Source organism: Hemiscyllium ocellatum, chromosome 29 (assembly GCF_020745735.1).
Source record: "Hemiscyllium ocellatum isolate sHemOce1 chromosome 29, sHemOce1.pat.X.cur, whole genome shotgun sequence".
Classification (NCBI taxonomy): Eukaryota; Metazoa; Chordata; class Chondrichthyes; order Orectolobiformes; family Hemiscylliidae; genus Hemiscyllium; species Hemiscyllium ocellatum.
This window is the reverse complement of record NC_083429.1, coordinates 25,713,728-25,732,331: the sequence shown is the minus strand read 5'-3', so window position 1 is coordinate 25,732,331 and position 18,604 is coordinate 25,713,728. Positions and strand designations below refer to the sequence as shown.

General features: G+C 40.5%; 1 protein-coding gene across 3 annotated transcripts in view; it reads right to left on the bottom strand.

Annotated features, from left to right (window-relative positions):
• esama (endothelial cell adhesion molecule a) overlaps positions 1 to 18,604 on the bottom strand; it is a 141,436-nt gene that overhangs the window by 36,517 nt on the left and 86,315 nt on the right. For all 3 annotated transcript variants that reach the window (XM_060846676.1, XM_060846679.1, XM_060846677.1), the window contains exons 2-3: positions 6,059 to 6,198; positions 2,353 to 2,563 (exon numbers count right to left, since the gene is read on the bottom strand). In XM_060846676.1, the coding sequence (XP_060702659.1) occupies positions 2,353 to 2,563; positions 6,059 to 6,198 (351 nt within the window). The remainder of the gene's footprint in view (positions 1 to 2,352; positions 2,564 to 6,058; positions 6,199 to 18,604) is intronic.

The window sequence follows — 18,604 nt, the reverse complement described above, 5'->3', positions numbered from 1 at the left end:
TCAATATAAGGTAGAGTCAAGACTTGCCAGTGTTGCAGCTTAGGGTGAAAGCATGGGTAAGAAATTAACAGGAGAGAAGGAGTAAACGTTGCAAAAGAGTGCAACAACTAAGCTAATGCATGATTGAAATAGATCGTGGGTCTATAGGGAGAAACCTTAATGCCTTGACATAATTGAATTTTTCAAAATCTGATCTTGGGAATTGAGGAAGAAGAAGCATTGACAACCGTCCAGGAGAGATATACTTGCACTGAAAGAAGGAAAAGTGCAAACTGCTAAGCCTCAGAAAGTAAGTGCTTTACACCAGTACTGCTAGATATACACTGATTTACCAGTCTGGAGTATCTTGCTATGTGGGTGTATGAACATACACTACCTGAGGGTATTTGCTCCTTGTTCCAGTGTAAAACTTTTCAAATAATTACATATTGTAAGATTCCTTTATTTACATGTGCACACAATAAGACATCAAATACTGCTCTCTAGTGTAGTGTTTAAGACCTCTCTCTTTGCGTTCTCATTCTAGTGTGGTGTTTTCTCCCTTTCTGACTTCAGAGTCATATGATGGGTTACACTATGATCTGTTACCCAAATATCATCATACCATTCAGACCTCAACCAATCTGGTTGCGAGAATTGTCAAAGCAGCACAGAAACTAACCCGTGAAGCCTAAGATTTTGGAAGAAATATTTAGAATAGACATGTAATAATTTAGTTAAAAGCTTGTGATGTAGAGGAATGGAATTAACACCAGAATCAAAAATAATGACAAGGATGATGCAGTGATGATATTGGAGGCACAGATTAAGTAGAGAGAGCTGGAAAGGAGTGGAAGGTCCAGTCTAGATCGAAGACGATATGGCTTTTGATCAATAAGTAAAGCTTTGCTTCGGCAGACCAAATGGAGTTATAACCCAGACATACAACAAATGGGTGGAGCATCCTGAGGTGCACGATAATGTAAATTTTCCTGTAATTTATTCTTTCATAAACGTGGATGTCACTGACAAAGCCAACACTTGTTGCCCTTCCCTAATAACACCTGAACTGAGTTGCTGGCTAGGCTATTTCAAGGAGCAGTTAAGAGTCAACCACATTGTTATGGCTTACTATATCTAAGCAAATGAAATCTGTCATGAAAGCTGTTCACCTTCAACCCTACATTTTTTCTCACCCTTTTCTAAGAATGCTGACCTGTAATTTTGGTGGGGGTGTTGAATAGCAAAGATCTGGGATTGAATCCATGTTGTGGTACCAACTTTGTGTTTGCTCTTTCAGCAGGTCCAATGAGAGGAGGCCAAGATAACCTTAAGCATCTGCAGACTATCCCATGATTCCCACCCAACATGCCACTCATAAAACCTAGCAGCTCCTTCCCTCACTGATAGTGGGCACCAGTTTTGTACTGGGCCTCTCAGACGCCTATAATATCTTCTATTTATTTATCCCAGATGGCTGCATAAATCAGACACTAGGCATTCAGTAAGGATCCAACACATGTTCAAAATAAATGTCTTTTCAAAGTTTGTTTGAGGTGCCTAAAGCATAGTTTATTCAGGCTAGACGTGAAAAAGCCTGCTCTTGTAGGCCTCAGATCTTTGCCATATGGACTGTGGCTTGTTGCCTTCATGATGGCTCATAACAGTAAATAGAAATGTAAATGGTGGCTCAAAACAGTGAATACGAAAACTCTTTAATATCAACACAGTATGCCCAAAACAGGACTGGAATTTCCAAAACTACACACTGGGGGAAAATCCCACTCCGGACAGCCTTAAAAAATGGCAGTCGACAGTGTGGTGCTGGACAAGCACAGCAGGTCAGGCAGCAAGCAAGGACCAGGAGAATCGATGTATCGAGCAAAAGCCCTGATGAAGCTCTCTCAACTCTAGTCTCCAGCATCTGCAGTCCCCACTTACATCTGAAAAAAAATGGTCTGCAAGGGCTAAATTCAGTCTGCTGGGGCAGGGATAAATGTGCCTACTGGTGGACATAGCCACCTGCAATAGACCAAGCAGTTCATCCATGCCAAACAGCCATAAATTTATTGAAATATGTTACTCAAGGTCTTATGTATACCAGTAGGACCTCGGATGCAAATGGGAGGATTGTGCCCACCTTGTGCCATATGGTGATCCAACTAGCCCCGGAAAGGAAATGTTGAAATTCAACATAAAAATGGCCCAGGAAACTTTGGGGACATAGACAATAAACTTTTATTCTTCATACAGGGGTTTACTGAACAAACCTAATCGAAGTCCTCGGCCCCATTTGCTTATTAATCACCAATGTTAGAAGCACTTCATTCCCCGATCCCTGGCTTTAATGAACAAGCACAGTATGATACGTACCCCGTACAAACAGCACTGTTTCTCCAGAGATAAGTTTGTTGCCATCACCTGGAATTGAAACGGCTACTGTGCAAGTGTAGGTATCTGTGTCGGTCAACTTTGTGTCATTGATGTATATGGAGACATCACCAGCCAGCTTTGAATTTTTGAAGCCGATATGGTTTTCATATTGAGGTTTTTGAAATATGTTAGAATTGGTATACGTCAATATCTTGGGAAAGAGAAAAGCAAAATTAATTTTTGACAAAGAAGGTTACCTGCATGGCATGGAGCAAACATAACAGAACCAAACAAAAGCAATGTACTTCTTCATGTTGACATGAAATCAATTAACATGGTATCTAGCTTGGATGGCCTTAAAAGGGTTCAAATCTTTCGATCTGGATTGCAATCTCTATTTCTGACTCAGGTCTAATCAATGATCATCTACTGACTTTCCCAGGTGTTTTTGAGCCCAACATTCAGTGCAGGATTTGCCCTAATGGGGCAGCATGTTAGCTCAGTGGTTAGCACTGCTGCCTCACAGCGCCAGGGGCCTGGGCTCAATTCCACCCTCAGTCAACTGTCTGTGTGGAGTTTGCACATTCTCCATGTGTCTATGTGGGATTCCTCCAGGTGCTCCAGTTTCCCTCCACAGTTCGAAGATGTGCAGGTTGGGTGGATTGGCTATAGGAAATGCAGGGTTACAGGAATGGGGGTCGGACTAGAAGCTGGGGGCTGGGTGGAGTGCTCTTTGGAGGGTTGGTATAGAGTCAATAGGCCTGCTTCGTTGCTGTGTGAATTCTATGACCGCTGTCCACAGAAATGTCAGTTGCTTGCCCTTTCAATATACCCCCCAGCTCTCATAATAACACTTCATGCCCCTAGCCTGCTGCAATGTTTCAACAAAGCACAAGCTGCGTCCCATTCTCTCCTGAAGCACTTTGCAGCCTCAAACCTTGAGGTTCCATAACATCAAAATCTAATGCATGATGTATCTTCACCACTTTTGTTGCATTTTCTTCCAACAGAGGTACCTGGGGGTACAGCTTCAGAGTTCCTCTCAAGTGGCACCACGTATAGACAGGGTGGGGAAGAAGGTATTTCACATGCCTGCCTTCATTGGCAACATCACACAACATCAGGTGATACTCGAACAGGTTTATTTGGAAGTAGAAGCTTTCAGAACGTTCCTCCTTCTTCAGGTAGCTAGTCACTGGTCAGAGCATTGGCTATAGAAGTTGTGACATCATGTTGCAGCTGCACAAACCATTAGTGAGGCTACTTTTAGAATATTGCATACAATTCTGGCTGCCCTGCTGTAGGGAGGATGTTATTAAAATAGGAAGGACGCAAAAAAATTTTGAAGGATGTTGCCAAGACTGGGGGGGTTTGAGCTATAAGGAGAGGATGGAACAATTTCTTTTCTCGACCATAGGAGGCTGAGGGATGACCTTACAGAGGCTTGTATATCATTTTCCATGGACAGGGGAGTCCAAAAGTAGAGGGCATAGGTTTAAAGTGAGAGGGAAAGATTTAAAAGGGACCTGAGAGACAACATTTTCAATCACAGGGTGGTTTGCATACTAAATGAGCTGCCAGAGAACACAGTACAGGCAACATTTAAAATATATTTGGACAGGTACATGAATAGGAAAGGTTTATGAGGGATATAAATCAAACACAAGCAAATCAGACCAGTTAAGTTTGGTTGAGTTGGACTGAAGCAACTGCTTCTGTGTCCAATGATTCTATGATACACACACACAGATTTTTTTAGATTAGATTCCCTACAGTGTGGAAACAGGCCCTTTGGCCCAACCAGTCCACACCAACCCTCCGAAGAGTAACCCACCCAGACTCATTTCCCTCTGACTAATGCACCTAGCACTATGGGCAATTTAGCATGGCCAATGGAGAATGTGCAAACTCCACACAGACAGTCGCCTGAGGCTGGAATTGAACCTGGGACCCTGGTGCTCTGAAGCAGCAATGCTGACCACTAAGCCACCATGCTTGTCGTGGCTAAATCTCACCTAGATTGCTCTTAGTAGACAGGACTCATTCTCTCTCACACACACACACCTTAATTTACACCCATTTTACATCTCCTTTTCTCTTTCTCATTGATTTATGTCTTTGACTTCGTCTTTTGTACTGCCCCTTAACCTTTCTCTGTCTCTATCAAACAAAACCCACTTCCCAACACCTTCAGGTCTGAAGAGGATTCAAATCAGACTCAAAACATTAACTCTGTTTCTCTCTCCACAGCTGCTGTCAGACCTGGGGGATTTCTCCAGCATTCTCTGCTTTTGTCTCGGGTTCTGATGTTGCATTGGCAGCTGAGAGAGGAGGGTGGGTAAGGTATACTGGATGACCCCCAGTCATCCTCATGATCCCTTATAACACTGATACAACTTGGTAGCGCACAGGTCAAGTCATGACCACCTACTTATTCCCAAGACTCCAGAAACAACTATGCCAACTCAGTACAAACTTGTGATCCCTCCTACCAACTGTCCTTTCTCCTTGTACTTACATGCCAACTCAACCTTTAGCAGATTTCAGGAAACATGCGAAATGAAACAAATGTTTCTAAATATATATTACAGGGCTTACTATATTGAAGAAGAATCATTCACATTCATTAGGACGTTGCCAGGGTTGGAGGATTTGAGCTATAAGGAGAGGTTGAACAGGCTGGGACTGTTTTCCCTGGAGCATTGGAAGCTGAGGGGTGATCTTATAGAGGTTTACAAAATTATGAAGGGCATAGATAGGATAAATAGACAAAGTCTTTTCCCTGGGGTCGGGGAGTCCAGAACTAGAGGGCATAGGTTTAGGGTGAGAGGGGAAAGATATAAAAGACACCTACGGGGCAACTTTTTCACACAGAGGGTGTACGTGTATGGAATGAGCTGCTAGAGGAAGTGGAGGAGGCTGGTACAATTGCAACATTTAAAAGGCATTTGGATGGATAAATGAATAGGAAGGGTTTGGAGGGATATGTGCTAAGTGCTTGAAGGGACTAGATTGGGTTGGGATATTTGGTCAGCATGGACAGGTTGGGCAAAAGGGTCTGTTTTCATGATGTACATGTCTGTGACTCTGGTTCTATGACATTATATGCATTAAATCCGTTCAAACAATTAACTGTTGATTTAAAAATTGTCTATTCATAACTCCACATCAAATGCAAGCAATCATTTCATAATTATTTTAACTATCAACCCCTTTTCTATGTTAATGTTATGTTGTGGAAAGGAGTCAGGTAGTAATCATGCTATAATCAAACCACTAAAGGCTACTTCCTAATTGCTAAACAAAAAAAATTACTTTCATAGATACAGGCAGGCAATTTTTTTCAATCAAATTTAAAGCACAGAAGATTTAAATATACACAAATTCACAGTTTTACAGCATCTGCCTTTCTAGAGCAATTATCTTTAGGTCATGAAGTCATGGAACACAATGTTTGAAGCCATTCCTGGAGCAAAAATCAGATTTCTTGACATGTGTACTGAGTTAAAATTCTCCAACTAATTTATAGTTAGCATCAGTGCACTTCACGCCCCACCTCCCTCCTTACCATCATGTATAGGAGCCACCAAAATTAAGATAGTGACGTCAAGATCTGGGTCTCCTTGACCATCATTTAAAGGCCCACAAAGGTTCCAATATCCTGAGAAACCCAACACCTTGATGTTGATGATGCTATTAAACTTACTGGTCCATCTCTCTTTTTGGTCCATGTCACGGAGGCAAGTTCTGCTCCCTGGGGGATGGAAATCTTGCTAGTCAGGATGACTGAATTGCCAACAGCGACAGTTCGTTTTGGCGGCATCTCCAGCCGTAATTCTGATGATTCTATCAGACAACAGAAACAAAGAAATATGAATAGAATGTTTCGGTTCATATGTAACTGAGATATAGGCAGCCAAAGCTAAACTGTGTTGAATAAGCTAATCATAGCCAAGGCATTACAATTAGCCTTGAGCTAAGAAGAAAACTAGGCTGCCATGATTCTAGCTCCCGATTATCAGTCACTTTACACTGTTGGAAAATACACATAGCTGAATAGTAGGTGATGGTAGGAAAACAGCTCAGCAGTCACACACTCCGATGGACAAATAACAGTGCAATTACCACCATCAAATTCACGCATGAAGCATGGCTATCTGGGAAAGACTTCAGACTGCAACCGTGGCCCACTGAGCACAAAACAAAATCCTGTTCTGCAGAAAGGTTCAATCAAGTTTACATTTTAACTTTGGAAGAGCAGTAGATTTAGAATTAGGGGTGGCTCAGTGGTTAGAACTGCTGCCAAGGACTTGGGTTTGATTCCATCCTCAGGCAACTGTGTGTGTGGTGTTTGTACATTCTCTCTATGCATGGGTGGGGTTTCCTCCCACAGTCCAAAGATATTCAGGTTAGGTTGATTGGCCATATTAAATTACCCAGAATGCGCAGGCTAGATGTATTTGCCATTGGAAATGCAGGTTTTTATGGATGGAGTGGGTATGGGTCAGTTTGGACTTGATGGGCCAAGGCCTGTATCCAAGCTGTAGGGATTCTACGGTTCTGAAAGAGAGTCATACAAGAGACTTGAAACTCTGTTTCTCTCTCCACAGTTGCTGCCAGACCTGCAGAACTTCTCCAACATTATTTGTTTGAGTAGAATTAGAGGAAATTGTCTGTGTCATGTAGAGGGAAGTGCAAAACTAATGGGTGGAAATGGCATTCTGTACTGAACCCCTGCTACAGCTGACCAACCAGCGTTTCATATGAGTGTAGGAGGAGCTCTCCTCTGTAAAAGCTGTACTAATCCTGACTGAAAAACCAATGCTTGATAATAATAGTTCGTATTGGAAGTAGAATGTGTTTGATTTTCATGACAGTTATTATTCAAGCTCTTACCCAACGAATATAAAAATATACTCAAATGAATATTTGAGATTATTAAACATAATAAATTATTAAGCCTGCAGGATCAAAACACATCCCAGCAAAGAGATCAGGAGGCCGGTTTAAACAGAAAAGGACAAGGAGCAAAACAAAAGCCATAGCAGTGCATGCTTTTCTGAGGAAATAATTTCTCTTAGTGGCAGGACAATTCTACTTATTTACATAACACTACTTTTGGCACACCCCATGAAATTAATACAGTTAAATAATACAGTTAAACACAGTTAATTTAGCTATCTTCACTGAATTGAGTTGGGTCTTCCCAATAACAGCATCCCTTCTCAGAAATGGTACAGCTCATGTATTCAGGCAGTGATCTGGGACAGAAAGAACTGTTCCACTATGTTACCAAACTGCATTATTTATTTTACAAACAGCAGTTGTCAACTATGATCTGCAGTTCCCAAGGCCAGTTCAACACACTGTGCAGTACAGGGCAGTTTCTGCTTGCTGGTATTTCTGTTTTGCCAATGCTGCTGCAGTCAACATTGAACCCAATATCCCAGTCACACCTTTGACCAGTGTGTTGTCTGTCCGACTGCACTCGTTTTTTTCAAATCAAAGAATATTGAAGTCCACCAATAGTAATCTCTCCAACAAACAAATAACTCCACTGTTATTGCTGTTTGTGGGATTTTGCTGAGCGGACATTTCCTACATTATAATGGTGACCATATTTCACAGATGTGACACTGTTTTAAAAAGAATTTGAAATGTCTTGATTTGGAGATGCCGGTGTTGGACTGGGGTATACAAAGTTAAAAATCACACAACACCAGGTTATAGTCCAACAGGTTTAATTGGAAGCACACTAGCTTTCGGAGTGTTGCTCCTTCACTACCTTAAAACTACCTTTGCTGTTTCTATATTCCAGGCTTTTTAACCATTAATTCATCAAGATCACTCCTAATCATATCTAATATGCACCAAGTCCCAGTTAACGACAATCTTTGTCTTTGCTGATTGGTACTTACTTCTATTCATGCATCATCTCAATTTGTAAATACTTATCAACTTGCTGGAGTTTCTCTGTGGCCGTGTCCCCGCTGTAACCTTACCAACCCTATCTTCTCAATGCTTCCTCCCCCTAACACCACACTCTTATACATGCCCGCACTTTCCATACCACTTATTGGCAGCAGAACCATCATTACTAAGGTCCCAATTTCTGGAACTTCTTCTCTAAATTCCTGTATCTGTCCACATCCATTTCTTTGTTTAAGACTCCTTTTAAAGATCCATCTCTTTTGCTCAACTTGCGATTACAATTTCCTTAGCTGACTCAGAATTCATTGCTCAGCGCCCAATTGAGTCCACCTTACATGAAGCATCATGGGAAGTTCTTCAACAATTTAAGAAGAATGTCAATGTCTGATTTTTATTGACAATTCTGTAATACATCTTCTGAGCCATTTGAAAAAGTAAAATGGATGTATGGAAACAATTTATAAAAATGTGCTTTCTATTTTGTCAATTTGCTTACTGATATGAAAGTCTCTGTGTACCTGATTGCTCATTGTATTCCAAAAGTTTTCTCATCTGTGTTTCTGAACAATAAAAATGCAGCATTGTGGCAGCCAACATGTAGAGGATTTTCCCTAATAAAGCATACAACATGAGCAAGTTTTAGAAGATTTGTAGCTCAGGTTGAGGTTCTGGGTGTAAGTTTGCTCGCTGAGGTGGAAGGTTCATTTTCAGACATTTTGCCACCATTCTAGGTAACACTATTAGTGAGCCTCCAGATGAAGCACTGATGGTGTAGCCCACTTTCTATTTAGTGTTTGGGGTTCCTTAGGTTGGTGATGTCATTTCCTGTGGTGGCATCATTTCCTATAGTGATGTCATTTCCTGTTCTTTTTCTCAGCGGGTAGTAAATGGGATCCGAGTCAATGTGTTTGTTGATAGAGTTCCAATTGGAATGCCATACCTTGTGTGTGTCTCTATTTGGCTTGTCCTAGTATGGATGTGTTGTCCTAGTCGAAGTGGTGTCTTTCTTCATCCGTATATGAGGATACTAGTGAGAGTGGGTCATGTCTTTTTCTGGCTAGTTAATGTTCATATATCCTGGTGGCTAGTTTTCTGCCTGTTTGTCCAACGTAGTGTTTGTTACAGTGTTTGCAAGGTATTTTGTAAATGACATTAGATTTGCTTGTTGTGTGTATAGGGTCTTTCAAGTTTATTAGCTGCTGTTTTAGTGTGTTGGTGAGTTTGTGGGCGACCATGATGCCAAGAGGTCTGAGTTGTCTGGCAGTCATTTCCGAGATATCTGTAATTGGTCACATTGACTTGGATTCCATTTACCACCCGCTGAAAAAAAGAACAGAAAATGATATCACCATAGGAAATGACATCACCATAGGAAATTACACCACCAACCCAAGGAAACCCAAATCCATAAACAGAAAGTGGGCTACATCACCAGGGCCTTATTCGGAGGGTCAATGAAGATGTTACCCGGTATGGTGATGAAACATCTAAAAATGAACTTTTCAGTTCAGCAAGCAAACCTACATCCAGAGCATATAATATTCCAAATTAAAGTTGAGGAAACTGTACTCCTGAAGCATCACAACCTAATGGTGGGAAAGCACATTGCAGCTGTGCTTTCTTCATCAGAAGAAGAGATCATCTACCAGATAAGAAAGCTTGGACCTATCTATTTGACTTTCAATGTAAAATTAGATTACAGATTACTTACAGTGTGGAAACAGGCCCTTCGGCCCAACAAGTCCACACCGACCTGTCGAAGTGCAACCCACCAATTCCCCTACATTTACCCCTTTACCTAACACTTCGAGCAATTTAGCATGGCCAATTCACCTAACCTGCACATCTTTGGACTATGGGAGGAAACCAGAGCACCTGGAGGAAACCCATGCAGACACGGGGAGAACGTGCAAACTCCACACAGTCAGTCGCCTGAGGCGGGAAACGAACCCAGGTCTCTGGCGCAGTGAGGCAGCAGTGCTAACCACTGTGCCACCATGCCGCCCACATTGTTCACAATTTCACTGTTTATAAGGCTTTGTAGGAAGGCAACTTTTGTGTGTGCTGCCATCTGTATCTTCTAAATGTGTGGAATCTTTAAGTGTTCATGTGTGTGCGAGGAAAGCCACCTTATGGTCTATCAAGCAGAGTCTTGCGGAATAAACCAGATATAGTTTATTGCAATTATTTACAGGTAATGGATCTAGCCTTTGGCTTGTCTTCACAGAATCCTACCTTACTCTTATCAACTCCTCAAGACATTTCAGAGTAGGAAACATTTATTGAACTCAATCAATTATTCACCCTTAAAGATCCATATACATCAATAATCACTTGAACAGGAGACATCTTCAATATTTAGCCATGAATTATTTATGTTCTATCCTTGGTTTGGGAGTAGGATATGCTGCTACCAGGTGCAAAAAGAAGAATTATCGTGGAGATTTCCCATTTACTACAAGAGGGATTGCATTCTTGGCAGGAGAGACAGGCCAGATGTGAAATCCATTCATGTTAGCAAAAAGCCATAAAAATTACAGAAGTTACTGCATCTCTTTAGAATAAGAGTTTAGGAAATACCTTCCATTTGTTCAGGCAATGAAGATGAAGATGCAGTATGAATAGCAGTGTCATTGAGAGGTGGAAAGTGCATTTTCACTGTGATTGATGCTTGGATTAGAAAAAAATATATATTCTTGTAAAGAAGCGAAATCATTATTGTCTGAATACTTGAGCTGTAATTCTTTCCATCCACAATTCCAGAAACACTTTCATAACTGAGCATCCCCCTGTTCATGCAATTCAATGTTGTTCTCTCCAGAATTAGTTTAAATGTTTATGTGGCAAATTCATAATTATTACATGGATCTCCCAGATCTGTTAACTTTTTAAAAACTTTGTGACTAAACTGCAAATTTTCTGCAGCTGTTATTATACTTGTCACTCTCTAAAAAGGCATGTTTCTAGTCCCTAGTATTGACAGTTTAAAAACAAGGTGACTACAGAACATGAGTAAGGTGTATAATAGAATGTGATATCTGCTAACAATAATGATGTGAGTGGAACATCAACAAGGTAGAGAAGTCTGGAGTGGATGAGAAAGATATTGTATTGAACATATACATGTGTAACTAAAGAGTGTTGCAGTACTGAAGAGAATGAGAGAATCTAATTCTAGGATAAAGACACACGAGAGGTGTTAGGGACTAATATTAAGGACATTTCATCGTGCCTTGTGGCACTATCACTGTGCTACATGGGCTATACTTTTAATGGATCTAGCAACTCAAGACTGGGCATCCATGAGGCATCGAGGACCACCAACAGCTGAACTGTACTCCAACACAATCTGCAACCCCATGGCCCAGCATATCCCTGCTCAACAATTACCATCAGGCCAGTGGATCAAACCCTGGTCCAACAGAGAGCGCAGAGGGCATACCAGGAGCAGCACTAGGCATACCTGAAGATGAGGTGTCAACCTGGCGAAGCTACCAAACAGGACTACGAAAACAGCATAAGCATCAAGTGATAGAAAGAACTAAGCGATCGTACAACCAATGGATCAGCTCCAAGCTCTGCAGTCCTACCACATCCAGGAATGATTGTGGATAATTAGACAATTCACTGGAGGAGGCTCCACAAATATCCCCATCCTCACTAATAGAAGAGCACAGTATATCAACACAAAACATACGGTTGGAGCATTCACAGCAATCAAAGGTCTTACAAATCTACCTACAGTATATGGACTGCAGTTGTTCAAGAAGACAGGTCATCACCACCTTCTCAAGGACAACAACCTTTGGGCAAGAGATGCTGACCAGCCAGCAACGCCCACATCCCACAAGCGAATATAGAAATAATAGAAGCAGACAATTGAAACAGAGGAGCCTCAAAGAGAGTATTGGAGGAGGCAATCAATTACCTGAAAACAAGAGGCACTGAGCTCACAAAGCAAACTGGCAACAATCAGGCCATGAGGCGCAAAATAATTGTATTTTTAATATTATATGAATAATAACCTGGCCCAGTTTTATTAATATGGATGAAAATGTTTCATTATTGACCGAAAAGAAACATATCCATATCAAGTCCTCTCTCTAGAATAGTCAAAATTAAAATCACTGAAATAGATATAAATATAATAATACTTCATTTGTTTCTTCATAAATATTTTTTGATAGGTAAGTGTTTTTTAACATACCAGTGACTGTGCCTAAGAAAACAAATACAATTTCAAAAGATTCCTTAGACCAGGGTGAATCCCAAATTGAGATATGGGCCAGGCTTAGTCTGAGCAAATTAAATTTTGGACATCTATAGGAGATCGCAGGCATTGGTTTGGCCAATTACTCCTGGACTGCTCTGATGTAACTAGCTGAAATAAGTTGAAGTTCTACTTCAATGTTTCTTATGCAAATTATCAACTGACCAAATGCATTGTGGCACCTCCAATTCCAAACTATCTCAAATATGTTCATTAAACTGTATAGGGAATTTTGATTACTTACTGAATTAAATTCTATCTTCTGGAAGTTAATATCAATGGGGAGAAAGATTGGAGCTGTCAATTAGGATTGGGAAAGAAATGCTAGCCAGTGATGGCCACATCCCATCAGTAAATAAAAAAAAAAGATTACCTTAGAAAAGATTATCCCTTAAGGCCTAATCCATTTCAATATTGCTCCTGCTTACAGAATTTTAGTGCTGACTTTAAACCATTCACATGAAGTGAATTAGCACTTCCATCAAAATAATAGAGCACAATTATATAAATGCTCGCCACTACAATTTAACATACAAAGCTTCACTCGCTCACAGAATACCAAATATAACTTTATTTTCAACATCAAATACAATTGATGATTGCAGCTAAATTTTTCATAGCTACTATCCATACTTATCATCAAGTAAAATCATCATTGCAAATGTTACATTAAAATGTAATTAAAAAATATAAATTCAGGAGTACTGACAGTGGTTTAATGTGGCTTTCTATGAATGCTAAATTACAGTTATCTGTATGTACATTCTCTCTATATGTGGTTTAAGGACATTAAATATCATGTGACAAGGATTAAACTACAGCCATAGAAAAAAATTCATTTTAAATTAAATCTCCCCTTTCTTAACCAGATTTGTTTCATTGAATGCATCCTTCAACAGAATGTCATTTTAGGTTCTTAAATATGAAGCAGAAGTAGTTATTTATTGGTTTGGAATAGCTTCACATCCAAGAGAAGTGAAGCTCTCTACAAAATATTGCTCCCCTACTCTTCCGATTTTTCTTGTATAGGTTTCTGAATGCCATTCAAACCAAGCCTGCTCTGTTCAGATAATCACTGTTAGTTTGCACACAATCTCTTAGTGATTCCAAGAGTTTATAGTCTGAATATTCCATGGAGTATCAGCAGTCAAATTGTCACTTTGTTCATATTCACTTAGGTTGGTACTGAGCTTCACATTTCTAGCCCGGAATTCCAATTCTGGCTTTACAGAAATGCAGAGCTTATTTGAATCATAGCTGTACCTCTTTATCGCAAGATTGCCATTAGAAATCGAATCATGTCCCCTTTTACAACATTCAGTCACTGTGTTCTATATCAAACAGTATAGCCAGATACATTGATAATATAAAGGGCTTTTGCCTGAAACGTTGATGTTCCTGCTTCTCGGATGCTGCCTAACCTGCTGTGCTTTTCCAGCACCACACTCTTAACTCTAATCTCCAGCATCTGCAGTACTCACTTTCACCTAGATGCTATGAAATGCTGAGTATGTAAGTGTGGGGATAGCGTGCAGTTGATTAAGGGATAAAGATAGATAGGGTGCCACAGGGGTGAGTGTCAGGTGTAAGTTGCCTATGTTCAGGGTCCCAGGTAAGCAGAGTGCCATGTGGAAAGGATGCTACAGAGCCTGATAGAGTGTCAGGTATGTGATGGAGTGTGTAGGGTGGGATGGAGGGGTGGATATTGGAACCAGGAGGTGAAGAGAATGTTGGGAAGAGAGGGAAATGGAGGGCTAGTGGGAGTAGGTGTAAGGCTGGTGGGGATTGAGGGTTTTGGGGTCTTTGTGCAAGGAGGTTGACCCATATGATGATTGGTTGTGGTTAGCAGGTGGTGAACGGGCAGAATATTAGGTGGCTCAGAGCAGCAGAGAGGGTCTTGTGCCCACTTCAAGTCAGCTGTGGGGAGAAAAGGGGGAATTCAGGACCCGGGGTGGGGTAGAATTGTGTTGGGTAGAGGCTCTGGTCAAGCTGGATGGAGGCAATTGCCAGTGTTTCTGGGGGTGTTGTGAGTTGGTCAGGAGTAGTTGGGATGTGTGTGTTCAGTTGGGGGACTCAGGATCTCAACTCTGTTTTTAATCATCAAACTTTTCTGAAGTAACCATTAACTTAGTTGAAGCTGACCTTCTGAATTCTCTGGCATTAAGGATTGTTTTATGGCTGGTTCCAGATGAATAAGTGATTTATTGTCACATATATTTTGATAGATGCAGTGAAAAGTGTTCTGTCGCCACAATTTAGTGCAATTTTGAGGTACAAAAGAAAATATTTAAATAAAGTTCATCTTCACTAGTCAGGGTCCCAAATATGGCTTCATGCAGGGGAGCTGCCTTCAGAATCTTCAATTTGCCTGGAAATCCCCACAGACTTTGTTGTGTCTAGGATTCTGCAGTGTCCTGATGCTGAACTCCAGTCCATACTGTCCCAATGAGTGTCTGGCCATCGGAGTATCCAGGTCTTTCATTAGGATAGAAATCAGACTTTAATAAGCCTGTCTTACAGTGTAAGGTGGACCCAAAGAAGACTAATTTTATGCAGTAAACATACCTGAGAGGTATTATAAAGTAAGCCCTACCATTTAATCTGTTAATTGGAACAATCTAGAAGGCCTAATGTACGAGTTATTCATTAATCAGGCAGGCACAACAAGGACAGCCCTTTTCCAACCTCAAGCCTCTAAGGTCAAATCGACAAAGAAAACTTTTCTACAGTCACAAGAATTAGGAGAAGGAGTAGGCTATTTGGCCCCACAAAACTGCTCTTTGATTTGATCAGGGCTGATCTGACTGTGGCCTTTATATTTTTGTCTACCTTCTGTATCCGTTGGATCACTCAGGCAAAAGTGAGGACTGCAGACGCTGGAGATCAGAATCAAGATTAGAATGGTGCTGGAAAAGCACAGCAGTTCAGGCATCATCCGAGGAGCAGGAAAATTGGCATTTCAGGCAGGACTCCTTCATCAGGAAGGGCTGATTTCTGATGAAGGGTTCCTGCCCAAAACATCGATTTTCCTGTTCCATGGATGCTGCCCGACCTGCTGTGCTTTTCCAGCACCACTCTAATCTTGACCTTTTGGACCACTTGCCAATTAAGAATCTTTCTAATCAAGCTTTAAAAATATTAAATGACTTTAGCACCACAACATTTTGGGAAATAAAACTCAATGCACTAAAGACCCTCAAAGAGGAAAATGTCTCTTGATCTCTGCCTTAAATGAGAGACCCCTAATTTTTAAATAATATCCCCAATTCTAGTCTCTCTCACAAGGAGAAAAATCCATCCAGCATCCACCCTGTTAATTCCTCCCTGTTTTATTAAAACCACACTTCATCTAAATTCCAAATGAAATAGGTATAAACTGTCCAGCTTTCTTTTTAAGTTAACCCCTTTCTCCCATGAATCAAGCATATGACCTTTCCTACACCGCTTCTGATGTAATCCTTTTTCTTCTTAAGGAAGGAGACCAAACCTGCACACTTCAGATGTTGTTTCATGAATACCCTGTAAAATCGTACTAAAACTACACTACTTTCATATTCTAATCCCTATATAATAAACAGTGATGTTCCATTTGCCTTCCTAATCGTTTGCTATACCAGCACACTAACTTTTTGTGATTCATGTACAAAGACACACAGTTCTCTCTGTACCACAATCTCTTTTAATAGTACGTACACTATGTACATACATGCAGGAATAAGTAGGTCTTGGTGTAGGCCTGTTGGACCAGATTCGAAGGCTCTTGTATTAATGATTGGACACAATGCTGTAGACAGATAAACCTTGTTAAAACAGTCAAATCTTTAAACACATAGCAACCCAATAAAAGTATCATCAATACAACATTCATTTGAAAAAAAAAATCTTCACCTCAACTCACTCTCCAAGAGTTTCAGTAGCTCCTACCAGCATTTGATTACCAGCAACTCTTAAGGAAAGCAGAATACTTTGTTAGATGACTTTAAACCTACAGTTGCACACAAGAGGGCAGTGTTGTACAGGCTCCATGTGAAGTGAGTTGATCAGCAGCACATGCTGTGTGAAGATATCAGGAAATAAATTCTTTCCTCAGAGGAATGTCTGTCTGTCTCACATCTCTTCAGCACATCATCTGCATCACTCTGTGCGGTGTTCAAATCTACCCTTGGTCAGCTTTCTCCAAACTTCGATCATGGAGGGTTTGAGAAGTGCAAATAAAGAGAAACTGCTTCCAACTGCAGGAACGAATGAAACTAATTGTTACAGATGTAGACACCAAGCAAAATTACTGGGATGATCTGGGAGATGGCAATGAGAAAAAAACTTTATAATGCAGCAAAACCTGTATAATCCGGACTGCACTGGCTCAAATAACTAGTGTCACGGATTCAATTTTTATTTCAAAAGGGAAGTGATGTATAATTGTAAAAGCAAAACAAAAACCCAGGCTCTGGAGAAAGAGGAGATTGGAACTGAGTGGTTAGCTCCTTCAGAGAGCTGGCACAGACATGAAAGGCTGAATGGCCTCCAATATTGTTTGACTTTAAGAAAACCACGTATCTTCATAAAATCTTCACTAGGCACTGATGCTTTACCAGCTCTTTATTAAACAAGTTCTTTATTAGATAGTTTTTTTTGAGAGAGGCAATTCCTCATTAAGGTAGGTGTGTTTTTGCTTGTTTTCTTTAGTTGCTCCCTGATACACTCTGAGCTGAGGCTAACAGGCACAGGAAGGTTGCTATGGAGAATGTTGTTAGTTTTCTCTACCACCACCTTGTTCCTCAGTTCCTGTGGTGGCAGGTTTGAAATAGGAAACTCAGCATATGGAGGAAATACACAGCGGATCTCACTGTGAAAGCAGGAAGTCTTGATTCTGGACAATATCTGTATAGGAAACTGGAAGACTTTGATTACTGCCAGAGTCTTTATTTGGCTTGAACACAGAAGCTGTTCAGATAAAAACCGTGGGTTTCATATTCAACCAAAAAGAGCAGGACACCGTTCCCATGTGTGTGTATATAGGTTTTATCTTCAATGTTTCTTAAGTGATAATTACAAGTGAGAACTATGCGGTACATTGGCCCACCCTACCTGATTTCTACTGGAGTCCCCATTGTAATTAATCTGCTGTATTGTTTCAGTTAATTAGACAACTATTGTTTAGAATCTGAGGTCATGACCTCAGAATTATTATTGTAGCACTTTGAGGTTAATGGCATTACGACAAGGGTCATATTGTTTGCAGGCAGCAAATCACAATAACAAAAGTGTTGTCCAACTTCCTTCTGTTGGCTTTACAAGGTTTTACTTGCATATTAGACAGTGTGGTTTACCAACACAAAGGTATGGATTAAGAGCAGGAGCAACCATTTTGGTCGTCAGGCCTACTCTTCCATTCATTGGTAACATGACATCCACTCCATCCTCCACTCCACCAATACACTTTGACTTCTTTGTTAGTCAACAAGCAATCTACCTCAGTCTTAAAAATATTCAATGATTTTGCCTCCGCAATTTTGTAGGAAAGTGAAAGTTCTGAATGACTCAAATCTTAGGGGAAAATAATTCTCCACATCTACATCTTAAATGGAAGTCCCCTTATGTTTAAATTATGTCCTTCGGTTCTTGACTATCCTACGAGGGGAAACATCCATTCTGCATCCACTCTATCCTCTTACGATCTTAAACATCTCAATAAGACAACTCTATATTCATCTAAGGTCCGATTGATGCAGGCCCATACTTTCTCACACTTCTTTGTAAGATAGCACCCCATCAACTCCATCCAGATACCGACCAGTTAAAGCTTCTTTGAACTGGTTCTACCATATTTACATTGTTTGTTAAGTAAAGAGACCAAAATTGTATGCAATGCTCTACATGTGGTGACACCAACTTCAGCAAGAAATCCCGACTTGAAATTCCACTCCCCTTGTAATAAGTGACAATATTCCATATACCTTTGTAATTACTTGCTGTATCTGTGTACTAAGTTTATGTGATTCATGTATCAGGACACTCTGTTTAAGAGTTTCACAATCACTCTCCTTTTAA